Genomic DNA, 24,284 nt, shown 5'->3' on the forward strand with positions numbered 1-24,284 from the left:
TTCTTTTCCTGGGTCCTAAGAATTTTGAAATAAGATACTATCTTTCCTATTTGAGTAAGAGGGAAACAGGTGAGAGCAGGCTGGGTGATTTGTTGGCAGAGCCAAGATCACAACTTTGTTCTCTTCACTGGCATCGCAGTGAGTGACTCGTGGGAACCGGATTTCTCAGACAACGGCCTGCCTGAGTTCCCGGCTAACCAACCAGCTGACTCAACGGGTGTAGACAAGGCTCCTGGCACCGGGCTGGGGCCGGGGGGCTTGTGGAGCATTTTCACAATGAAATTCAGGTGCGATTGCATTTTTGTGGAAAACAAGCAGTTATGTAAAACTGTGAATCCAAATCATAACCCAGAATATGTTTAAAGACCTAGTATCTGTGTGAGTCTGGGACATGGTGAGCTGGGGGCCTCCCCGTCTTCCCAGCCTAGAAATGGCATGTTTGCTAAAAGGTCCAGGGCAATGCAGTCTGTGTGGTCCCCTGGGACGTGAGCAGTGCAGTCCCGACAGCTGTCACGACAGCTGCCCCTTCTAAACGGAACGAAGGCACTGTAGCCCCCGTCTTTCCCACAGCGCAAAAATTAAGAAGCTTCCACGGAAGCCCCGGGTAGAGGCCCACGAGGCTGGCCTGCTTCTTTCCCAACACGTTATCCACAGTGGGCATCGGGTTACAGACCCTCACTGCTCTCTGCGGCGCAGAGGTGGTCGCTGCACCCTGTTACCCTGAATTGATTCAGATTCTGTCCTGCAAATCCCAGAGGGACTCGGGAGGAGTGTGATCTTCTTTCGAGCGCAGGGCGCAGGCACCAGTGATTACATTGGGACTGTCAGGGCCTGACTTGGGCCCCAGTCACCCTCGGTGGCGGGTGGGGTCTCCCTCACCTTTGCTGTCCCGGTGCTAGGGGAGGGCCTGCCCGAGAAGGCAGGGACACAGGGACTGTGGCGGGTGAGTGCCGAGGCCACTGCGCCGAGTGGAGAACCTGGGTGGCCGCCCAATCGTGATGGCAAACCTGGAGGGCACGACTCTTTACTCACCAGCACAGACCCGTCACGGCCCACAGAAGAAAGATAAAAGAGTCCAGGGACAACACCTCATCTGCAAACTTGTTTCACTTTTTACGAGATGATCAGAAAATAGCCTTCAGAGGAAAGTTTCTTCAGTAAGGAAAACCCATTCTATTCAAATAAATATTTCTGCAAGATTGCCTTGGGTTGCTCCTCAGCTGTTTCCCCGCTAGGGCGAGCCGGAAGGGCTGCTGGGTCTGAGCGAGGGTGGGGTGGCCCCTGGTGACCTGACCTAGAAGGGGACGTGCTTGCCAGCCAGGGCTCAGCGGGGTGCAGTGTTTCTGGGGGCCTGGTGAGTTGGCCCTTGAGGAGGAGTGGGTGGGATGCTGAAGGGGAGGCTTGTTAGGAATCAGGCTGGACACACATGGGTGCCAGGGTCAGGGGAGAAGGACGGGCAGCAGGGAGGGAAGGAGAAAGGAAGAGGAGTGGGTCTGGGGCCCAGGAGCTCTGAGGGGCTCTACTTACGTGAGCAGAGCAGCGCCCTCCCAGGGGGGCGAGCCCCTCACGTTGGGTTTGCTCGGGATCTCGGCTTCCTCACAAATTTTAGGGGTCTCAAACAGCTGAGTATGAGTTGATGTGTGTGTGTGTGTGTGTGTGTGTGTGTGTGATTGTTCGGGGGGAGAGGGAAATAGCTTTTCTGGTTTTGTTGTGGGGCCGGGGGCGGGTTTGTCCACTATGATTCTCAAGAAATGCCTTCTGTGGCAAAGTCCTCTAGGTCGTTGGTGGAGATGATGCCCAGGCTTGGAGCCTCTCCCCTCTCCTGCCCTGCACTCTGGGGAGGCCCCTCGGGGCGCTGGCCTGCAGAGGGCTGGGTGGGGTTGCCGGGAGCCTCTGGTGGCAGCTGCAGGCCCACACCGTGGATGCTCTGGGGCCTGAGGCTGGCTGCCTCGGTGGTGTGAGGGCGCTGCCTCAGGAAGGTGGGGGCAGAGAGCTGAGAGGAGCAGCGCAGGGGCATCAGAGCCGTCACGGGCAGGGGCCGGAAGCCGGGGCAGAGCATGTAGGGAGCAGCAAGGGCGTCCGGCGGGGTTGGCTCAGGGGAGCCCCCCTCAGAGGATGGGATGGAGACCTTGACGTATTTGCCCGTCTCTGGGTCATAGAAGGTCTTGATTTTCACCTGGAGCGGCAGATCGAAGACAAAGTACTCTCCAGACTGGGGGTCCTGCAGGACCTTCTGGGTGGCAGGGTAAGGGGGCTGGGCTGTCAGGGACTGGGGCCCCCCAGGCCTCCTCTGGACTGGCTCTGAAAGGGCTGACACGGAGTGGCGGTGCGCCGGAGGGGGCAGGGCGCGGACCCCGGGGAGCCTGGGCCGGGGCCTCTCTCCGGGGGACAGTGGCCCCTGCTCCGAGTCCTCAGGGTTCAGCTTTTCTTCGCGGCGTTCCCCATGCTTTTCCTGTGGCTGGTCGATCTTTCTCCTTTTGCTTGCCAGCTTCTTTGCCCGCCGCAGGGCCTTCTCTGTTTTGGGCGGGACTGCAGGTGGCTTGCCGGCCGCCCTCTCCAGCGGAGCAGGAGGCTCTGGCTTCTCCAGGAGGCCGGCCGAGCTGGCGGCCACGTCCAGCAGTGAGCCTCTTGGAGAAAGCGTCCTGAGGTCTTCGGCTGATGGCTCCAGTTGGGGGTCGGAGCCAGGCTCCCACGCGAGGGCATGGGTCAGCTCTTCCCTCCGGGCCACCCTGCCAGGGCTGGGGCTGGCCCAGGGGCCGCTGCGTGGAGGCTCCCCTGGCAGCAGGCCAGGCTCACTGGGGACCTGGGACGCATCGTCCCAAAAGCTGCTGGCAGCCGGGGAACATGCGCTACTCTCCTCCAGGGAGCTGGCGTTGGGGGAAGCCGCCAGCTCACCGGTGACCCATCTTCTCCCTGGGGGCCCTGCTCTGGGGGTAGACAAAAAGTGACTATTGAAGCCTTGCACCTGCTCTTCCCAAAAGGTTCCCAGCTGCTGTGGGGGTAGCTGGTCTTCTGGGTCATCTTCCGGCAAAGTTATGGTAGGGATGCACCTTGGAGCGTCCAGCTTCACCAGGTCCGTTGAAGCGCTCTGGCCATTGTTCACCATAACTTTCTGTGTGGCCTTTTGGGGTGGCTTCAGCCCCTGGCCCTCTCCTGTGAATGGAGAAGATGGAACATACCATTTTGGGGCTGCCTGGGAGGTCTCCGACCTGGCGGCGCTGGGTACCCACTCGTGGTCCTCCAGCTCCTCACAGGCCACCCCCTTCACGTGTGTGCCCCGGGCACTGGTGGGTGTCAGTGTGCTGGGCATTTCCTGGCTCTCAGGGGCACAGAGACCAGCATCCCCGCTCCAGCCTGGCCTTGGCAGTTCTTCTTCTTTGTGGCCACTGCCCAGTGGGGACTCCGAGGACATGGACCTCAGGAGGGGCAGCATGATGGGTTGGATCACGGGGGTGGCCCTCAGGGTGTTGTCTTTAACTGCGAAGAGTATGTGCTTGTTTGAAGCGGAAGCTGGTGCAGGGGCAGGACCTCTGACGTGTGACAGAGCCGCGTCTGACTTTCTCCCCCCCGGCCCAGTGCCTCTGAAATTAGCTTCCTCCCTCGGCGCCTTCCTGGGGCGGCCTCCTGACAAACTTCCTTCTTCTGGCAAGGATCCCCGCTTGCTGTGCTCCTCCACGCACGCACTCCCGTTACTCACGGCCCCGTCCTCTAGCTCATCTTCCTCTATCACTTTCTCCTGCTCATCCTTCCCACCGTTACCTGCACTCATGCCGTTCCTGCCGTCTTCCTGCTGGGTCTCAGTGAACCACATCTTCTGCTGATCCTCGAACGAGGCAAAGGACTGATCTGAAGAGCTGGTGCTGAATTTGGCCTTACTTTTGAGGCCTGGCATAAAATCAGATTGGCTGTCGCTATAAAACACATCTTCCTCCTCAGGAGAAAGGGGCCCTGGGGAGAATTTCGGGTTGAAGTTTGGATTCTGAAGTCCTGCCTCTCTCTCGGGTTCTGTCTCTTGAGAAATGGATCTCAAGAATCCATTCTCTTGGCCAGAGGTCTTTGGGGTCTCTGCAGCCTTCCCTGCCTCAGGGTCTTCGCTGCAAAGCTTCAGGGACAGATGTTTCCTATGGCGGCGTTGCCTGGAGTCCGAACGCCAGCTGGGCCTGGCATCACCCATCTCGGATTCTCCATTGGTATCGTCCTTCTCATGGTTGTTCCTGTTGGCAGCCTCGCCGTTGGCACAGAAGGGGGCTTTGGTGATAGTTGATGGTGAGGTGGGAGTTAGGTAGTTGTCTGCAGAGGCTGCGTCAGGGTCAGCTTTGGGGTCCTTCTGGGTACTGGTGAATGGCACAGAAGGGCTGTCATCTGGTGTCTCCTTAGAGAACTCATCTGGAGGGTTTTCCTCGAGCCCATTGGGAAGGAGTCCGCCGTTGCTCAGGGATTCTTGCTTGCCCCTGGTTTTTTCATCCAGGCCTTTCATGAGAGGCGAGGGGCTGTACGTGCTCTTGACATGCTTCCGCACATCTTTGAGGTTGAACAGCAGGCTGGGGGCTTTAGATTTGTAGCTGTCCCGGGACTGACATTCACCGGGCTCCTTCTCTTGGTATCCATTTAGCTGTCCTGGGGGTGAAGGGGTTATCTCCGCTGGCTGGCTCTCAGATGACTCCAGGACCTGTTTGGTGGGTATGACAGGGGTCAGAAGCTTACTGATATTGAAAGGAGGATCGCAATGCTCGTGCGGCTCCACAGGCGTATCAAGAGCATCCTTTTCTGGAAATTGCGCCTGGGGATTGTGCTTTGTATACAAGGCTGGGCCTCTCCAGTTGGTCTGTTTCCTCTCTTCCGAAGCATCTTGTAGACTGTCTTTCCCTCCATTGCCAGACTTTGGTTTCCTCCAGGGGGCATGGGTCGGTTTCAATGGAGGAGGGTCAGCCTGTGAGCTGGAAGTTTTTTCTTCCATAGCAAATATCTGGGGTCCCAAATCCCTCGACACCCAGGTTCCAGATGTGGAGAGAGTCCCTGCAGCCATCTTGTTCTCTTCCTGACTGCAGTTGGCCCGGACACGGCAGGGGGAGGTTTTGTGCTCAGGGGCCGGGGGCTCTCTTAACAAGGGCGCGTCCTCATAATGCTTGAGAGCCTTGCTTTCTGGGACAGCGTCAGCAGCATCCTTTCTCTCGGGTAGCCTCGGCTGGTGGGCATTCCATGACTCAAAAGCACTGTTCTCACTATGGAGAAAGGTCCCTTTGCGAGCCCACTCCTGGCCCCCTCCAGGCTCACTGGTGGCTGCCTTGTGGGCAGGAGAGGGGAACTTTGGCTCGAATGAACTGGCTGCATGTTCGGGTGTTGGGAGGAAGCTGCTGGGGCCGTGACTGGCCATTTCCGGATTCTTGGGGGCTTCCTGCTCTCCGTGCTTCCGGCCAGGCTGGTGGCTGGTCTGATGGGTGCTGGAGACTTCGGCAGGCACCCTCCTGACGGTCAAAAAGGCAGAATCAAAGCAGAAGTTGACGCCACTTTCTGGAAGAGGAGCAAATTTGGGGGGATTTTTGAGAGCTGGAGGCTTGCTGGCAGGAGGCCGGCTGTCACAGCGCTGGCTCTCGGTCCTGTCGAAAGATTTGATCAGAGATGACACTTTGGAAACAGGCTTGTTGCTGCTCCTCAGGCCAGAAACTGGCACTTCCAGTCGCCTCTGGGCTGGTGTCAGTGGGGAGCTGCTTTTGGGGTACTTCTCCTCCCCTTGAACATACTTGGGCAGCTGTTGGAATGTGGCTGCCCAGCCTGCATGCTCAGTACCTTGGGATGGTAACTGACTCCAGATGCTGCTTTTCCTGTGTGTGTGGCTCACCATTCCCTGGTGAAAATTCCCAAACACCTGGCGGGTGATATCCGGGGACAGGGCCAGGTCGGAGTCATGGAAGGATGCGTCCTCTGAGATGCACAGGCTCCGGAACGCGCGGTCCGTGAGGCTGCTCACCTCCTTGTCTGCGTCATCCAGCACACTGCCAATGCTTGAGGAGTCGCTGAGGCCATCTGTGCACTTCTTACTCCCCTGCATCGTCCGCCAGCCAGGAAGCCTGTCCCGTCCGCCAGGTGGTGCCTCTGGGTATGATTCCAGAAGGGTTGGATGCAGCTCTCTTCCCACAAAACTAGAGCTTCCTGATGATCAGATGCAATTGCAAAGTGGAAATTTCTTTTTCTCTGCAAAGGGAAGAAGTGCAGGGTATGAATATGATACCCAACTTCGTGGCATCGTATAAGATGACATGCTGCTGTGGATGGGCCAGGGTGCCTGTGATGGTTGATTTTATGTGTCAGCCTGGCTGGACTACGAGGCCCAGGTTTTGGTCAAATGCCAGTAAAGCAGTTTATACTCCATAATGTGAGTGGGCCTTGTCCACAAGGTTGAGAAACCCTGAGCAACAGGCAATCCTACTTCCAGTCTTTGGACTGGACTTGCAACCTCGACTCCCCCTCTGGTGTCCAGCGTGTTGGCCGGCCTGAAGATAGACTCGCCAGCCCCGTCGTGACATTAGCCGGTTCCTTACAGCAAGCTCCTTCTCCCTCCATGTACATATACATATATTTATAAACATGGGTGTATACACACACACACACAGGTGTGTGTATATATATATATATAAATATATATAATAGGATGTGTGTGTGTGTGTATGTGTGTCTGTGTGCGTACATGTATGTGTGTGTGTGTGTGTGTGTGTGTGTGTGTGTATTGGTTCTGCTCCTCTGGAGAACCCCGACTAATCCAGTGCCTCAAGTCCAGACGTGTTGTTTTTGCAGAGAGAACTCTGGCATTCCATGGGGGTGTTTCCTCCTCGCCATCTGTCACAGTGCCTGGTTTATTTCCTTTGTGGTCCTGAGCACAATCTAAAATAAAATGGATTTCCTTCTTGACCAGCCTCTGCTTAGCCTATAAGAACAAGGTGTGCAGGAACCACTCGACTGTCTGCTTGCTGATGCCCTGGTCCCAGAGCCACCCCAGGAGGGCACAGACCCTACGGCCTGCCTCGCCTGGGACCCTTCACTCTCCCACTTGCCCTTGGGTGTGGCCAGCGGGAGGTGCTGGTAGGAGCCTGGACGGAGGGGAACCCAGCATGTCAGGCATTTCTGTCCCTCTGCTTGCTTCCTGCTCTGACTGTGGGTGGGGTCCGGGCAATACTGCAGTTTTCTCTAACTATGGACCCTCCCCCGGGCTCTGACTCTCCCTGCTGCCCTAACCCCGGCTGTCACTTCCTGAATGACTCCACCTCCTGGGGTCTCCCCATTTCTGCCTACACCTCTGTTATAGCCCCTTCCTTACATGCTTTTCTTCTTCCTTTTAAAATTGTGGTGACATACACAGGCTGCAAAATCTACTCTCTTAACCATTTTAAGTGTACCTGTCAATAGTATTAAGTGCGGTCATCACCACCATCCATCTCCAGAACTTCCTCATCTTGCGAAACTCAACTCCATACAACCCCCATTCTCTTCTCCCCAAACCCCTAGAAACTACCATTCCTTTTTCTGTATCTATGAATTTGACTACTCTCAGGTACCCCATTTGAGTGGAACCAGACCGCATTTATCTTTTTGTGCCCAGTTTATTCACTTAGCATGGTGTCCTCAAGGATCATCCATGCTGTAACATGTATCGGAATTCCCTTCCTTTCTGAGACAATGTTGCATTGTATGTATACGGCACGGTTTTGTTTATCCATTCATCTGTCAGTCCACACCGAGGTCGCTTCCCCTTTTTGGCTATTGTGAATAGTGCTGCTATGAACATGGGTGTCTGAATGTCTGTTCAAGATCCTGCTTTCAATTTGGGGGGCACGTACTCTGAGATGGAATTGATGGGTTGCATGGTCGTTCCAGGTTTAATTTTTTGCGGAGTCATTATGCTATTTTCCACATTAGCTGGGTCATTTTATACGCCTGCCAACAGTGTGCAAGAGCCCCAGTTTCTCCCTTTGTTTCTCCTGATAGTTGTGGTTGTGGTTTTTCACTCGGTTACGTCCCGCTCTTTGCGACTCCGTGGACTACAGCATGTCAGGCTTCCCCGTCCTTCACGCTCTCCTGGAGTTTGCTCAGACTCATGTCCACTGAGTCGACGATGTCGCTGAGTTTTTTACAGTAGTCATGCTAACGTGTGGTAGGTGGATCATTGAGTTCCCTTCTGGATTCTTTCCGAGGATGCTGCTCCCTGACTGGGAGCCTGATCCCTACCAGGGGTACATACCTCTGATGCCTAGGGCAGGCCTGGCCAGGGCTGGGGACGAGTGGGTGAAAAGTTAGATAAAACAGCAGGTATAGACCCTGGACTGGGCTCCAGCGGGGGGCATTTGGGACAGTGAACTTCGAGCAGGGTGCTGTGAGCCTCAGCTGCCAGAGGAAATACTCACTCAGCCTCCCCATTCATGTTGGCAGAGGAAGCTGGAGAGGCGGCACGCTGCTGCTAGCCTGGCTGGCCTGCACAGTAAGCAAAGGGGCCTGAACAGGTCTGCTAGGGATGGAGAATGAAGATGCTCCACCAGGGCGGCAGGGTGCATGTCGGGAGTCCCAAATCCCATCCTGGCTCCTCAAAGAAGGTCGCCTAGAAGGTGTCCACAGCGGCCGATGCCACCACGCTAGCCCCACAATCCCATCCCAGAGGCCGGCCTGCCGCAGAGTTTTCTGCTTCCTGTCTCTTGACCACAGCACCCTGGTAGGCTTCTAATGCTGATTTGTTGGCAGGCTGACTTCTTTTTATGAATCAAGGGCTGAGTTGGGGCTGCCAGAGAAAGCAAAGGACCTCTGCTGCTGCTGCTAAGTTGCTTCAGTCCTGTCCAACTCTGTGTGACCCCATAGACGGCAGCCCACCAGACTCCTCTGTCCCTGGGATTCTCTAGGCAAGAATACTGGAGTGGGTTGCCATTTCCTTCTCCAATGCATGCAGGCATGCTGAGTCGCTTCAGTCATGTCCGACTCTGTGACCCCATGGACAGCAGCCCACCAGGCTTCTCTGTCCAAGGGATTCTCCAGGCAAGAATACTGGAGTGGGCTGCCATTGCCTTCTCCAAAGGACCTCAAGTTCTAGTAAACTGGATGAGCTGATGAGGCACCACTGACTGGCCCTGGAAAAGACTGTCTTTATGAGCCTTGAACGGCGGTGCTCTTGCTCCCCAGAAAGAACAGTAAGGCCGTTTAGGAGGCACTTGAAAGGGGAGAGCAGCGGCCTAGCCCCCTCGCCTGGCCTACCTCACCCCATCCCCCCGTTCCCTCTTCTACTTTGGCTCAAACACCTGCAGAAGCTAATGTTCATGATCTCAGACTCCCACACAGCTAGTTCTGACCACAGGAGTTGGAAGCATTCTGATGTCTGGGGAAATGATTGCCTTTCTGATCAAAGGAACGATCCCCATCGTCTCCACTCTCTTGGTGCCCTTTCTTCTTGCTTTATTGCACACAAGAAGCCTGAAACTGTATTTGTTTGATCCCCTGGAGTAGGAAAGAGAAACCCACTCCAGTATTCTTGACTGGAGAATTTCATGGACAGACGAGCCTGATAGGCTACAGTCCCTGGGATCGCAGTGTTGGACAGCACTGAGTGACTGAGTGCACACACACACACAGGCACATGCACACACACGCACACACACATGCACAAACACACACATGCACACAGACGAGCACACACACACGCGCGTGCGCACACACACACACACACACAATTCAACTTGTAACTGAAGTGTTCCCTTTGCAACCCTGAGGGAGAAACAATGCTGACTCAAGGTCAGTTTGCTGAGGACTGCCTGGTGGACTTTTGAACACTCCTGAGTCCTTGATGACCCTGCAGGGCTGTGAGCCTGGGCCAGAACCACCCCCTCCTCTGGAATCTGTGTTACTGGGGTGAGTTGGGGGCCCTCCGTGGCTTCAGCCACTGTAAGTCAAGTTTTCTGTATCTTGAGTCTTAACAATAGAGTCAGGGAGTCTTCTGGTATCCTGAATGCTGAGGTTTTGACCTCAATAATGACTGAACTCAGTAACACTGGGTTTCTCTACTTCCACAATGGCATGGAAATAGGATACTTGGGGATCCAAATTAGAATCTTAGAGTTAAGTAAACACCCCCAGTCAATTAAATACCACTCACTACTAGCAGATGTTTATTATTTCTTATACTCATCTTCCATCCCCTCCTTTGAGCAAGAGCACCTGATACCTTCAGGAAGTTTCCTCCCCTCGTGACCTTCAGTCTTCATGGGGCTGAAAGTCAAGGAGCCTACACAGACCTCTCAGAGCCAAGGGCACATGTGAGACCCAGGGCAGCCTATGGCACTCTCTCTCCTGGAGCGATTTAAGGATGAAGGCTCCCTGCCCATCTTTGTCAGCGGCAGCACCTTCTTTTTGTCTTTCCCCGCTTGGAACTTCAGCCTTCACCTTGAGTCTACAAGGGTTCCTACTTCCTTTTAATTCTTACCTGTTTCTGATTTACTTGTCTAGTGTCTGTTTCTGTTGCGTGTGACCAAAAACCCAAACTGATCTAGGGTTTGTGTCAGAACTCCAAACAGTTAACGAAAGCTGGTCACTGGTGTTTAGGGTACTCAGCAAGTAACCACATTCCTTCTGCCTCAGGAAGAAGAGAGATCTCCCTCTTGCTGGCTTCATTCAGATACTTTCTCCCACTCTTACTTGACTGACCTGGGTTCAATGGGATGATCATAAAGTTGGTCTCAGCTTCCCCACTCCCACCCCCCAATCTCCCAGATACCCGGTGGAACCTTCAGCAGAGTAGCTCAAATTGAAGGGGTTTCCAGGCCCCGGCTCTTGAATTAGTTCCATACCTGTTACAGAAGCGGGGGCTGCAGGTGCCTGCCTTGTTGGGTTTTAGGATCTGTAGTTTTAAAACTTCTTTCCACGCTGACATTTGCTGACATTGCTACCCATCTAGAGAGAAGAAGAAAAGTAATCTTTTTGGAACCCCTCAGGCCAAAAAACCAAGCAGGTATTCAGTGCAAAAGATACCTTTAAATGTCAGTAATACAACTGGCTTTCAATTTTAGTTTTAATTTCACATTTGAACTCAACAAAATTCCAAATATAGGCAAGGTGGTTTTATATCCCTTCCAGTGTTCATGAATTTGTGTTTGGCCCAAGAACCTTAAGGAACCTGTTTCAAGCCTTTGGGATTTTTCAGTATGATTGGCTTAGTTGTGAATCAATTTTTGCTAGTTACATTGGCCCAAAGGCCCTTTCCCCCTGTGAATTAATAACTCAGGTTTTTCAGGAAAGAGAACTAGAGTGGTTGAACTTGAATCCACTCACAAAGAAGAAGTGTTCAATTTATTGTTGGCAGAAGACTTGGATATCTGTTTTGACAGCTGAAAGAACCCAAAAGCTGCCCAGGAGAATTTTAAGAGTATTTAGAATGAAGTGTGAATTAGTTAAAATAAATTCACTATGCCCTCTATAAGTGCAGACCACTGGGGCTTCCAGAAGCCTGTCTTCATCTTGTAGCTCCTGGATATTAATCCAGTCTGCAGTAGTTTATTAATAATATTAATAATCATAATAGCTCAAATTTGTGGAGTGCATTTCTTTGGAGATGGCCAGAGGCACTTTGTGCTGCTCACCATCTGGCTAGCCCCCTCCCTGACACCCGAGGCTGTCCTTTGTGTCCTGACCATGAGTTGGATTCTTCCATAGCTCATGCCATATTGTCAGCCATCATAACCCATGTGTCATAGGAACTGATGGTTGCTTCATTCGCTCCTCAATTAGAAAATTCCATGAGTCTAGGAAGGGAGTCTTATTTGCCCTCATGTACCAAACACACCAACACAGAAGCTGGATAAATGTTTGTGGCAATGCTCTGAATTGAGTGTCTTCAATTTGAATTTTAGTGGAGGGCTAGCAGACACAGAAAAGAAGTGAGAGAGAGAATTCTGTTGAGCAGGACCCATGGCCTGGTGTCTTAAGGTGATTTGGAAAGCTCAGACTTGTGTCACTAACTAGAGAGCACACTCCTCAGTCTGCAGCTTCCCCTGGGTTCAACTTCGGGATGAGGGTGAAATCAGTGCATGTCGCATATGGACAAGACAGAGGTGCAGAAGGCCGTGCTGCCCTTCATTCTGTGGACATTTAGGGAGCCTTCACTCTGCTGGGGGCCACAGACTCACTGTCAGCGCTGCTGAAACACGTTTTTCAGAGGCCAGCACAAAACCATCCTCCTCCCTGCTTTCAATTGTTTGAAGGAAGCCAACCTCAGTGGCTGAAAAGTCTGGCTCATAAGAGCACTGTTCAGGTGAAAGAGTGCAGTTTCCCTCAAGCAGCACGAATGAGGCAAAACAGCATCCTGACAAATCATGCTGTAAACAAGGCCTTGGAGTCTGCCTCGATGCATACATAGACACAAGAATGAATATGTATCCATGGTGTGGCAAGTTCCTATTTCTGTCTGTGCCTTCAAAATCAATTTGTTCTTTTAGATGCTTCCTGACTCCCCACCCCGTATTATTCCCTTGACTCATTTACTCTGCCTTTAGTCTCCCCTTCCCCAGGGGATTGCCCAAGGGGGAACTTGGCTCCTCATCTGACTTAACTTCTAAGGTGCAGTCAAGACCGTTGGCCACCGTCTTCCTGGGAAGCTCTCCCATCTTGATTTGGGAGACGTACACACTATCCATCTCAGCCGAATGGTCCACCCCTTATCTTCTTCTCTTGGACGGTTGCATTTCCTCGGCACCTGGTCCTGGGACTTCTTCTCCTCTCCCCTGATGGGCTTGCCAGGAGATTTCAGCCACACTCGTGGTTGCCATGAGCTTCCATGCATCGATGGCATGTCCAGGCCAGGTCACCTGTCTGGGTTCAGCCTCTGTCCCCTGAACAGCTTCACAAACTCACACATTTAGTATGGAACCCACGACCTTTCCACAGGCCGGTTCTTCCTTTGAGGGTCCCAGAAATCTGACTCCCTGTGACTGCTCCCTCTCCCTCTTCCATGCCTTCCCTAAACCGAGCCGTTTCCAGGTCCCACAAGTCTCATCTTTGAAAGGCCTCTTACCCCTGCACATGATTCCCATCTCCGCGGTCACTGTGTGGCCCCAGTTATGGGTGTCAGCAGGGGAAGTGGGTGGTGGCATCTGCCCTCATACAGGCAACCCTGGAGCCGAGACAGACTTCTGAGAACTGCTCTCCTAACACTCCATCTGCAGATGCTGGATGCTGGGCATGGGTCCTGCAAAGCACCAGAGCACACCAGGGGAAATGGGGTCCCCAGCAGGAGCGCATTGAGGGGGTTTTCCAGTTCAGCCCTCAGGGAGGGGCCAAGGGCTCTGGTGATACCCCCATAGAGAAGACAAGCGTGGGGCAGCTGGGGCACAGGCACTGCCGCTGTAGCCAGAGGCAGGGAGGATTGTGAGACAAGTGTTGTGTCTTCTTCTCATTACAAGGATCATCTTTTTGAATTAAAATACGTCACACAAGCCAGACCTGTGGGAGCATCCCCACGAATCAGCTTTTTCTCACCGTGAGCAACGAAATAGCCTTTGCGTGATTGCTCCTACATTCTGACTCTTCCAAAATGTTTTCTCATGCGATGCTTCTCCCCATATCATCCTGACTGCTGCTGTTGCACGACTGTGCACTGGAATAAGTCATTTGGTGCAGGTATCATTTTTCTCTCCTTTGTTCTTTCTCGAGTGTCTCACATTCAAGGCCCTCTAGGCAGCTCCCTCCCTCCCGTTCCCGCTCGGCCTGCGGTGCCCTGGGCTCACTTCCTTGGGGTTGGTGCTGGCTTACTTTCTTGGGGCGGTGGTCCCTCTGCCTGGGATGTGTCTCTCTGTTCCCCATTCACCAGTTTCTGATCACTTCCTCCTCTCTTCCCCTATTCCTTATAGAATTCTAAAAAAAAACCCCCCAAATCACTGCAGTATCCCGCTTTATCTGCTATGAATCCGTCTTCCCCACAAAGCTTTGAGCTCCTGGGGGTGAGGTTCCGGCTGGTTCATCTCTGACTGACAGGATGCCTGTGTCTCGGAGCCATTCGTCAAGGCTTTCAGCTGCTGTTGCTGAGTTCGCTTCTTGGGCCACAAGGATGTGATGACAGAGGTTTACGGCGAGTGTGCGGCCTGGGAACGCAGAGTCGAAAGCTCTGGGGCCTCACGTTCTCCTGGTCTCTCACAGGCCTCCTGGCCGGCAGCCAGCCCAGGCCTGACAGGTCAGGCAGCCCCGCCTTACACCCCACCAGGCCCTGAGGACCGGAAGTGGCCAGGGAAAGGGAACCCGCTGGTGCCCCCTACAGACCCTGATCCAGACTGCCGCCCTAGCTACTCAGGCCTGGCGGGTGTGGCGGGTCCACAGAGCCCGAGCAGACTGTGCCCCGGGGAGGCCCCAGCTCCTTCCTCCTCCATGTGGCTGCACAGTCAGTTCTGAGATAACAGAGCCTCAGAATACTGCGTGTCGCGCTGTTGCTGAGTGACAGAGGTGGGCTTGGGACCCCAGCCTGGCTGGTCTTGGAGTCGAGACGCAGCAAGGGAGGTCTCAGTTGGTGGTCTGGCATAGCTGAGTTGCCGGATTGAGCAAATTAAAAATACAGGACACTCAGAGAAATCTGAATTTCAGATAGAACAATGAACATATTTAAATATGAGTATGTCTTATATTTGGGCCATACTTTATATTAGTCAAATTTCTCTACAAAATTAATCATCCCATGTTTATGTTAAAAATAGGTACCCAGTGTTTATCTGAAATTCAAATTGCACTGGACGTCTTGTTTTTTCATCTGGCAACCTGAGGTCCTCACCAGCTTTTAGTACCCAAAGTGGATCACAGTCAGAGGAAGCCAGTCCGGTGAGTCAATCCTGGGATGACTCATCGCTGCGTGTTACTCTGCAGTTCAGGACACACTTGGGGACCCATTATCACGTTTGATTCTTGTGACCCTGGTGGCATGGGTTCAACAGGTCTTTATTCGCACCATTTTCCAGGTAGAGAAAGGCTTGGAGAGGTATAGATGTTGCTTGGTGTCACACAGCATGTAAAAAGAGAACTGGGATTGGGCTTCAGCTCAGGTTCACCATTTGACCACCCCACACTTTCTCCAGCATGAAGCCCTGACCCCTCTGATCACTGGGCTCAGGCCCAGAAGGGCGTGGCCTGGCTCCTGGACTGGAGCTCAAGGGAAAATTGAGGATCCACGGAGAAAATGACGGTTTATCATCCCGTTCACCTCCTAAGAGCTTCACAGCCCAGCTTTTCATGACAACAACAGGAGCAGAAGTGACGATTCAGCCGGTCGGCACAGGGTCCCTCCTGTCTGGGGAGGCTCTGGTGGCTGGTCCTTGAGAGCTGGGAGGGTTGCTCTCCGGCTGCTAGGCAGGCCCTTCCCTTCTCCTTGTGTCCCCCCCATGTTTGCACAGGAAGCTGCTGGGGTTTGCTTGGCTGCTGGGTTTGACCACTTGCCTGTAGTGTGGTTTTTGAGCTTGAGCTCTTTGGGTGGATTTAATTACCTTAATTGAATGGTGTTTTCACTTTTCAGTAAAGGGGGAAGCAGGAAACCAGTGGAAATGACAGGGGTTGGCTTTATCACACCCAGAAGGCCCTAACAGATTGGAATTGATTCTTCTCGATCTTCTTTCTGGGTGGTTTTCTGAGACATTGACTCGGGGTTGCCTTGAGGAGCAGTTCAGTATAGTGAACCGTGACAGTTGGCTTCTTCCAGCTTGTGAATCACAGATGTTGTACATATAGCCTCCACCACTTCACACTGGGCGGTGCTCTGCTGTCATTCTTGGGGCAAGCTCCTGACCTCTCTGTGTATTTTCCAACAGTCTTCCTGTTTCAGAGGAATGTCCTTGTCTATGTCCTACGTTTTACATGGCAAAATCAACTTCCTCGGTTGGAAAGGGCTGTAGACATGTGGCAGGCGTCTACGGGGCGGCAGGCCCACTACTGCCAGCCTGTCTTCTTTTATTCCTTACAGCTGGAAACTGAGGCTCCCTGGGAAGCTCGTCCCATACAGATTGCTGGAGCTGTATCACACCCGCCTTTGGCTCCAGGGCCCTGCAGTCTGGCCTTTGATGATTCCTCCCTAGCTGGTTCCCAATGCGATGACCGCTCTCTCCTCATAACTCCTTTGGGCTTTTGGAAATCAGAAACTTCAAGATCATTTGTGTTCTCATAGAGGTCGACATGGACTCTCAGAAGCCACATTTGAAGCTTGTTCCCACATCCATCCACTCAGTACTTGTTCACGCCTCTGGGTTCTAGTGCTGGAGATCCAGCCCAGGCAGGGCTGACCTGCGCCCTCTCCTTGCAGAGCTGGGATGAACCGAGGGATGGCGCTAGGCTGCACTTAGACGGCCTTTGACTGGTTTCCATTGGGCAGTGCCTCTTAACCATGAAAAATGCACCTTTGATTTGCACACACGTCATCGCACACTTGGTTTGACCATTTGGCTCCACTGGTGTGGTGGCTCTTGGCACTCCAGGGTAGGGGATTCTGCTTGCATCCTGGCCCAGCCTGGCTTAAATAACCCCAACCGAGGGGCTAGACTGGGAAAACCAAGGGTTCTCACACGAACCCTGAGACTTCTATGTGTTGGGAGAGGACAGGGCCCGCTTCCTCCAACCCCAGGAACATGGTTGGTTGGCAGTGGGGGCCCCAGCAGCAGTGCCAATTTGGCAAGCATCTAAATCCTTCCTGAATCACGTCACATGTACAGGGGGTGTCAAAGCCCTGCAGCATGTAAAAGTCCAGGGAATCCTAGGGATGTGACTGAAGAAACCAGCTCGCCTGGGCTTGCCAGGTGCAAGGAGCTGCAGGTCACAGCCACTGTGGGTGTTCTCCCGCCCTTGGGAGAGAGCTGGGGAGCAGAGATGCTTTCTCTTTGGGACTCAGCGCAGCCTGCCTCCCACTTCCGGCCTTGGTCCCTGGTCCGCTGTGTCTGGATGGGATGCTTCCTCAGGAACCTCTGAGCATTGCCCAGACCTGGGGCCATGTCTGGAGCTGGAGGCACAAGGAAGGTTGGGTCTGACCCAATCAGTGCTCCCCACGACAGGAGGGTGCCAGTACCTGGCATCACACACCCGGGGCCATCCAGTTGCAGGAGATAACCAGAGAAGCAAGGCACAGAGGCAGGGAGAGGAGGAGAAAGACGAAGCGATGGGCTGGGTTCCAGCAACCTGCTTTTCAGTTCCGTTTCTGTTTCCTGATTGCGTGACCAGGGCGGGCAGAGCAATGTTTTGCTCTCTGGGGCAAAAGCCCTGCCTTGTAGCGCTGACTGATTATCCATGGCTGACTTCTGCTATGACCTGGCCTCTGAGGCAGAGTCGGGACGAGGCATGAACATGGGCTTGTGGAGCCTCTGAACCCTGCAGGCTCCCCTCGGGTTTGCAGTTGCTCTTATATCCTTGGGCAGGGCTCTCACTCCACAAAGGCTAACAGAAGCACTGTTTCTGATCATTCCTGATGGCCAGCATTGCTGAGGATCACTCCTTAAAGCTCCTGGTGGCCAGATGGGTTGACTCAGTCAGTGCAGTCTTTGGACCCTCCCCTCCCCCGGAAGGAGCTCAGGTCCAGCACTGGCTGGCTTTCTGGCACGGCTCCACTGAGAGCTCTCTGCAGACACTGGGGGACCAGCCTTGGTGGCCAGATGCTCCTTGGACGAGGGGTACTGGGCTCTCTTGTGAGCTCAGAGGTGCCCCAGTTTACCTTTATAGGAGTGACTATGCTGCCATCAAAGGTAAACGCAGGAGCAGAAGAGACCCGAGCCCAAACAGCTCTGCCCTTGCTTCCTTCGTGCCTTCCCAGAGAGGGGGTTCAGTGCCAGCCGTGTGCCACTGCCAGAGGGGGCTAAGAAACGAGAAGAGCCAAACTGGTAGAAATGGTTTTGATGCTCAGCCCAGTGACCCTCTGGCCTCCTTGTTAGATGCAACCCGAAGTCCAGGGGCCACACCACTGCCAGGCCAGGGGAGGGGAGCTGCCAGAAGGGGGCATACAGCTCTTTCAGAAATACAGGGGCCACCGAAATGCTGAGCCCATCAGGCATCTGGGCCAGATCCCAGTGCTACTCTGTGTTTGCTGACTACACCCTTGGCTCACTTACAGGGAGTCTGTGAGCCTCAGGCTTCTTGTCTGTAAAATGGAGCTAATGATCTGTCCTGTGTACTAATAACAGGGCTTCTCAGCCTCTGTACCACTGACTTCGCCAAGGCCCCTGGGGCAAGATCACTGCAGCTGAGAACTGCTTTACAGAAGAAAGGAGAAGAACACTAGTAAGGCCTTTGGGGCACCCTTTGTTAGTTCATTCCTCTCTTCCTTCCACCTTTCCCAGGAACATCCTGTCCTGTATTCTGGAAATGGTAGGAAGTGACGTAAGAGAGGAATAGACTAGGCTCTTCTGGGCAGCAGAAGGAGCTGGAGACCAGGGTGAGGTCCTATCCCAAAGCAGCGTCACTTTGGGCAAGTCGCTCCACCTCCACCTGCACTTGTGAAACTGGGGCAATAAAAACCAACTTCAGTTCTGCCTCCAGCCCCGGTCGGGGTGTGTGTGCAGCTTCCTACGCTGGAGGGGGCTGAGGAAAGGAATGGTCATGGCATTAGCCCTTGAGGCTGCCACCGCTCAAGATGCTCAGGGCCACCAGACTCACCAGGCCCTGGTCCTGCCCCAGCCCGGGAGCTGCCTGCACAGAAGAAGGCCCACTGAGCCCTGTGGGCCCCAGCCATCCTGCCGTGAACTTGACCCACACGCAGGCTACTGGGCAACAGGGAACGTGTGCACAGTCTTTCTCTGCGTATGTTCCAGGAGCAGAGGGTTCCCACTCGCTTTCCCCTCAACACACAGCAAGAAATGTATCTACATTACAGCATCCACGGAGAAGGCGATGGCACCCGCGCCAGCACTCCTGCCTGGAAAATCCCATGCACGGAGGAGCCTGGTGGGCTGCAGTCCATGGGGTCGCGAACAATCGGACACGACTGAGCGGCTTCACTTTCACTTTTCACTTTCATGCACTGGAGAAGGAAATGGCAACCCACTCCAGTGTTCTTGCCTGGAGAATCCCCAGGATGAGGGAGCCTGGTGGGCTGCCGTCTATGGGGTCGCACAGAGTCGGACACGACTGAAGCGACTCAGCAGCAGCAGCAGCATCCAATCAGCTCAGAGACATATAATTAAACGTAACAAGGAAAAGTCATGAAGCAAAACTTACTTTGCTTACATGGACCACTCTGATATTTCCATCCTATTCCATAGTAGTCTTTCATTAAAACAAACAAAAGAAACCTATTGCAATGTAGTAAGTGATTTGAGGGCTCAATGATGAGTTACAGTCTGTAGCCGGTTTTTTTTTTTTAAACTGTCCTAGACCAGAATCTGATCATTCCTGATCAGGCCCTGTTTGGGGTTGCTCTGTTTATAGTGAAGCTAGGTTCTCATTTGGATGGAGAAATAGAGATCCAAGGCCCAAACACAGTGACTGTTAGGGCCTGACTGGATTCACATTGTTAGGGAGAGGAGAAGACCACCCGGGTGGTGGGTCCCTAGCCAGGCCTTGCCTTTCTGCTTCACTGCTGCCTGCCTCGTTCTGCACAGCACCTGGGTCTAACCATTCATTTGTTAAGCAAGTGAATGAATAAGTAAAAGAAATCCCCATTTACAGAGCACCTGGCATGAGACGGGCACTTTATATACTATTTTATTGCTTCCTATTTATTATGTAATTAGGAAGCAATTCTGCGAGGTAGAAATTACTCCTGTTTTTTTTTTTTACAGAGGAAGACCTTGAATCCAGAGACGTTTAATACTTGGTAATGCAGAGCTTGAACCTGGGGCTGCTGGAGAGGGATAGGGTCTCTGCATCCTACATTTAAAGAGGCACCTCCAGGAGGTTCTGCTTCAGGCTGAGAAACTGTGCTCGGCACCACCCCACCCCACTCCTGGCTCTCACCCGCACGGCTCCCTGGAGCTCATCTTAAGACCCGCAGTCACCCTATCCCCTGTCTTCTGTCCTGGGCGTCCCTTTCCACCTGGGAGTCCAGCTTTGGCAGGCCACCCAGCAAGGCTTTCAGTAGACGGACACCTGACTGTTCACATAAGAGCTGCAGAATCAGTTAGGCTCTGGACAAATCACTCAGTCTGAGCCTCAGGCTTGTTTTTGTAACCTGGGGCTGATGGGAAGGTACAGCCTGGTCCTTGAGGAAGCCTCTATGAACTACGAAGTGGGTGTTACAGAGGCAATTGTAACTCCTCCCTGGAGAGCCTTGTCCAGAGAGGAGGCTGCTGCAGAGACTCCCAGAGGAAGAGGCACATGGGTCTGCTGGGATTGGAATGTCCCTCAGGTAACTATCCTCTCTCCAGCCCCTGGGAAGAGCGCCAGGCCATATGGGAGGACACCCCTGGAAAGCAGCCCCGAGGGGAGTCACAGGCTTGGGCAGAGAGAAGAAGTTCCAGGAAGAGCTCCTGGAACCACAAGGAGGGCAGAGAGGCACAGGGCTCTCCTCACCATCTGCAGACTTCATTTCCCCGTCCGTAAATTGGTGCCACAGGGCTGGGTGGCAGAGGCAGAGAAGCAGAGCTGCTAACTGCCGTGAAGTTCACACCCACCATCTTTCTCAGGGGTCCCAACCACTGGCCAAGTCAGATAGGACCTGTGTCAAAGGAATCTGAGGTGCAGAAGCCGAGAAACAGAGAGGTTGGGCAACTTGCCCAAGATCACACAGACAGGGAGTGGCAGAGCTGGGATTCAGACCCAAATCTCTGTGGCAAGCAGTTTTGCCTTCCTTGCGCAGCCAAGGTAGAGAAGGCCATGGAGTGGGCGTCTCCCTCTGCCTTGGTATCCCCACAGGGCAGGAAGGGGTGGGGGTCTTTCTTGTAGCGCCTCCTCTCCCCATCAGAGAGCACTTGCTTTACTAAAGCTAGAGAAGGCACCTGCTGGGCAGGGCCATCCTGTAGAAGCATCCAGCAGGGTGCCCGCTTCCTGGCCCCTGAAGTGTCAGGAAGATACGAGTGTCCGGGCTGGGGGAGGGGTGTCCCACAGAGCCCTTGGGAATCTCTAATCCCTCCCCAACCTCATAGACACATCAGAGCCCCTGGCCTTCTCCTCACTTCCTGCTGGAGGCTAGGACGTAGAAGGGAAATGGCTGGTTGGTAAGTGACAGCTGTCTTTTCTCCAACCCATGTGGTAGCTGTGAGACCAGCTTTTCCAGGGAAGGAAAGAGAACTTCTCTACTTTGGGGACACAGTCACGGTACTGACAAGCATCTCTTCTTCACAGAGTTCCTTATGAAGTGCTTAGAGCAGTGAGACAAAGAATTTGCCATCCAGGCAATCCTTCTAAAAAAATTGAACAGTGCTCTTTAGACAGACAGGATTATTTAAAACAATGACTTGAGTTGAAGTGGAAAAATTCGGTTTCTTGGAGTTCTCCTTGCTGAAATCAACAAGGAATCTCTTCTCCTTCTCTTTCATAAGACAGTGGTCCTTGCTTCTCAGAATGCCCTGGAGGGCTTGTTAAACAGAGTTCTGGGCCCACCCCAGAGATGCTCTCTCAGGATGTTGGGGCAGGGCTAGAGCATCCAGGGACACTTGGGACCACACTGCCCTAGGCCTCGAGCGATTGGAGGTTGGACCTCTTTCTGGGAGGTTGTACTGATGAGTCGTATGCTCTTGGGCCACTTGGGGTGAATGGGGGTCAATGATTGGTTTGGGCTGTGTCTGCCTGGCTCTAGGCCTGGCTCTGGGCAGGCTGTGCATATGCAGCGTACAGAGATGAATCAGAAATGCTTCCTTCTCCAAGGGACAGTTGCCTGTGGGAGGAGAACAGGCAGAGATCATGCCATCTGCAGGGTTCAGGATGTGGGAAGAGGGTGGTCTCTCCAGGCAGTGCTTGCTTGAAGGCAGCTGGGAAGGAGCTTTGCTGCCAGTCTGTGTGCAGGCACCCAGCTGGCTTCAGCCTCAGCACCCAGCAGAGGGGAGTGGAAAGATTAGAGCCAGACTATGGCACCCCACTCCAGTACTCTTGCCTGGAAAATCCCATGGATGGAGAGGCCTGGTGGGCTGCAGTCCATGGGGTCGCGAAGAGTTGGACACGACTGGGCGACTTCACTTTTCACTTTCATGCATCAGAGAAGGAGATGGCAACCCACTCCAGTGTTCTTGCCTGGAGAATCCCAGGGACGGGGGAGCCTGGTGGGCTGCCGTCTATGGGGTCGCATAGAGTCGGACACGCCTGAAGCAACTCGGCAGCAGCAGCAGCAGCAGCAGCATGTCCCCGTTTCCCAGCGCTGTGCAGCCTGGGCAAGCGCCCTCCCCCTCTCTGAGCCTCCCTTTATTCTCTGCAGCTGTCCTCACCTCTGTGGGCGATGGTGAAGCGTAGAGATGAAAAAGTGTCAAGGGCCCAGAAGAGATCTACACAGAGTGACGATTCAGTAAATGGAAGCTTACACCACTAGAGACCTTGGGTGTTTGGGAACAGACCTCCCTTAGGAGGAATTCTGTATCTATCATTGTGGTGCTAACACCCACCAACAGGCTTGTAGCGTGAGCTTCAGCATGTTAAGACTCCAGTAGGTGCTCGCTAAATGCCGCTTGCCACATTTCTAACCTCCAGACGGGGGCGCTATAACATAGAGCGAAGGGCGTGGACCGAGGCCAGACCTCGTAGGGCATGGTTCTTGGCTGAACTGGTTGTGAGTGGCCCTAGGGAAATCACAAAACCTCTTTCTGCTTCAGTTTCCTCATCTGCAAAATGAGACTAACGTAATACCTGCCTCCCAGGGTCCTTGTGAGGACCCAGTGAATCCGTGTCTGTGAGGCGGCTGACATCTGGTAACTGTCAATATCTCATCACCGTCCTCACCGTACAATCTAGGCCAAGCCCGGGCTAGGGGCATGAGGTCACGAGGACAATGCCTTTCCTTGACATGAAAGTGAGAGAAGCAAGCCAGCGACTGCCTAGAGCCCCCAGCGCTTGCCTGTCCTTGGAACCAGCTCGCACCTTTGCCCTCTGACTGGTTCCTCTGCCTGAGCAAACCGCTTAATTCCCTCATCTGAATGCTTATTGGCTGAACGTTAAGAACATCATTGTATGGCGGTTGTTTCCCCTGAAATCCATGCCTGTGTCTCCTAAGCTATCACTGGAACCAATCTGAAGAAACCTTGCATGCTAGATGAGTCAGAAAAAAACAAACAAACAAAAAACCAGGTGATCTATGTAAGCATTTTGCATACAGAGTAACGCAGCCAGATTCCCGTGGTGAACTTGGCGGGACGCTGTGGGCAAGGAACAGCCCTGAGCCCGTGGGTGTAGCAAGTGGGTCTGAGTTCCTGCCCCTTAATTGCTGCTGGTGCTGCATGTGACCAGGCCGCCCCAGGCCAGCGCAAGCCCAGCGGCAGCTCTAACATGACCTGGCCATTGCAGGCAGGGCTCAGAGACATGAAACTGACCACCAGACTGGGCAGAGAGTAGAGAAAGCACTGGTTGCTCAAGCGAATCTCAGTTTCCCCTCTGCTCTTCCTTCGTCAAGCTTCAGGTAAAGGCTTTAAGATGGGACGTGGCTAAGGTGAAACCCTTCTTTTAACTCAGCCTTGAAGTCCGCAGCAGCTCAAGCCCACCTGGGAAGGGGCCACTCAGGGACAGAAGGGGCCCGCTGAGGCCAGGGAACAGTGTCCAGGTGCAGAGGCCCAAAGGAACCAAGGGTTCCTGCCGAGGCCAGGCGTAGGCATCTCCGTGGGTTCAGAAACCCTTCACTGTGCAGTGTCTTCTCTGGGCTAGAGTTCAGAGCCACGCTGAGAATGGAGGGTGCGGGGAAGGTTCTCTCCCTGCTTTCATGGGCTGCGGTCCGGAAGGGTTGCTTTCTCCTTTGATGAGAAAGAGTAGTGTCAAGTCCTGGGAGAAAGCCGTTTGTGGTCCATTGGCTCCTCTTGGAATCACATTTGTAGACACTCTGACAGCCGCACCTCGGAAGGGAATGCACTTCGCACCAAGCCCTCTCCAGCCCTGGGAACCAAGGGCAGCCAAGAACCCACTCCATCTCAGCCTTGACATTGCTGCCACGTATCACTCGCGCACCCCCTCCAGGAGACGTTCCGGAATGCTAGGGATGGCCGACATCGGGGGTGACATCTCAGCAGTGCTCCACACATTCCATTTTGGGGCCTCGACCTGTGCATTTATAATGAGCTTTGTCCTCTCCTTCCCCATGCCCCCGCTCATGTCCTGCAACCCCCGGGATCAAGTAGAAACTAAGGTGTTTGGGGTTTTCCCAGCTGACGAAATGAGACATGAGATCGCATTATAGGGCTACA

The 24,284-nt window shown here is 53.6% G+C and overlaps 1 protein-coding gene across 3 annotated transcripts in view; it reads right to left on the reverse strand.

Annotated features, from left to right (window-relative positions):
• Positions 1-1,084: 1,084 nt before the first annotated feature.
• Positions 1,085-24,284, reverse strand: part of CUNH10orf71 (chromosome unknown C10orf71 homolog) — a 50,259-nt gene continuing 27,059 nt past the window's right edge. For all 3 annotated transcript variants that reach the window (XM_040242850.1, XM_040242848.1, XM_040242849.1), the window contains 2 exons: positions 10,818-10,920; positions 1,085-6,192 (listed from right to left, as the gene is read on the reverse strand). In XM_040242850.1, the coding sequence (XP_040098784.1) occupies positions 1,745-6,049 (4,305 nt within the window). In that variant the 5' untranslated portion in view covers positions 6,050-6,192; positions 10,818-10,920 and the 3' untranslated portion in view covers positions 1,085-1,744. The remainder of the gene's footprint in view (positions 6,193-10,817; positions 10,921-24,284) is intronic.

The sequence above is a fragment of the Oryx dammah genome, unplaced genomic scaffold, assembly GCF_014754425.2.
Source record: "Oryx dammah isolate SB20612 unplaced genomic scaffold, SCBI_Odam_1.1 HiC_scaffold_6, whole genome shotgun sequence".
In the NCBI taxonomy this organism is placed as follows: Eukaryota; Metazoa; Chordata; class Mammalia; order Artiodactyla; family Bovidae; genus Oryx; species Oryx dammah.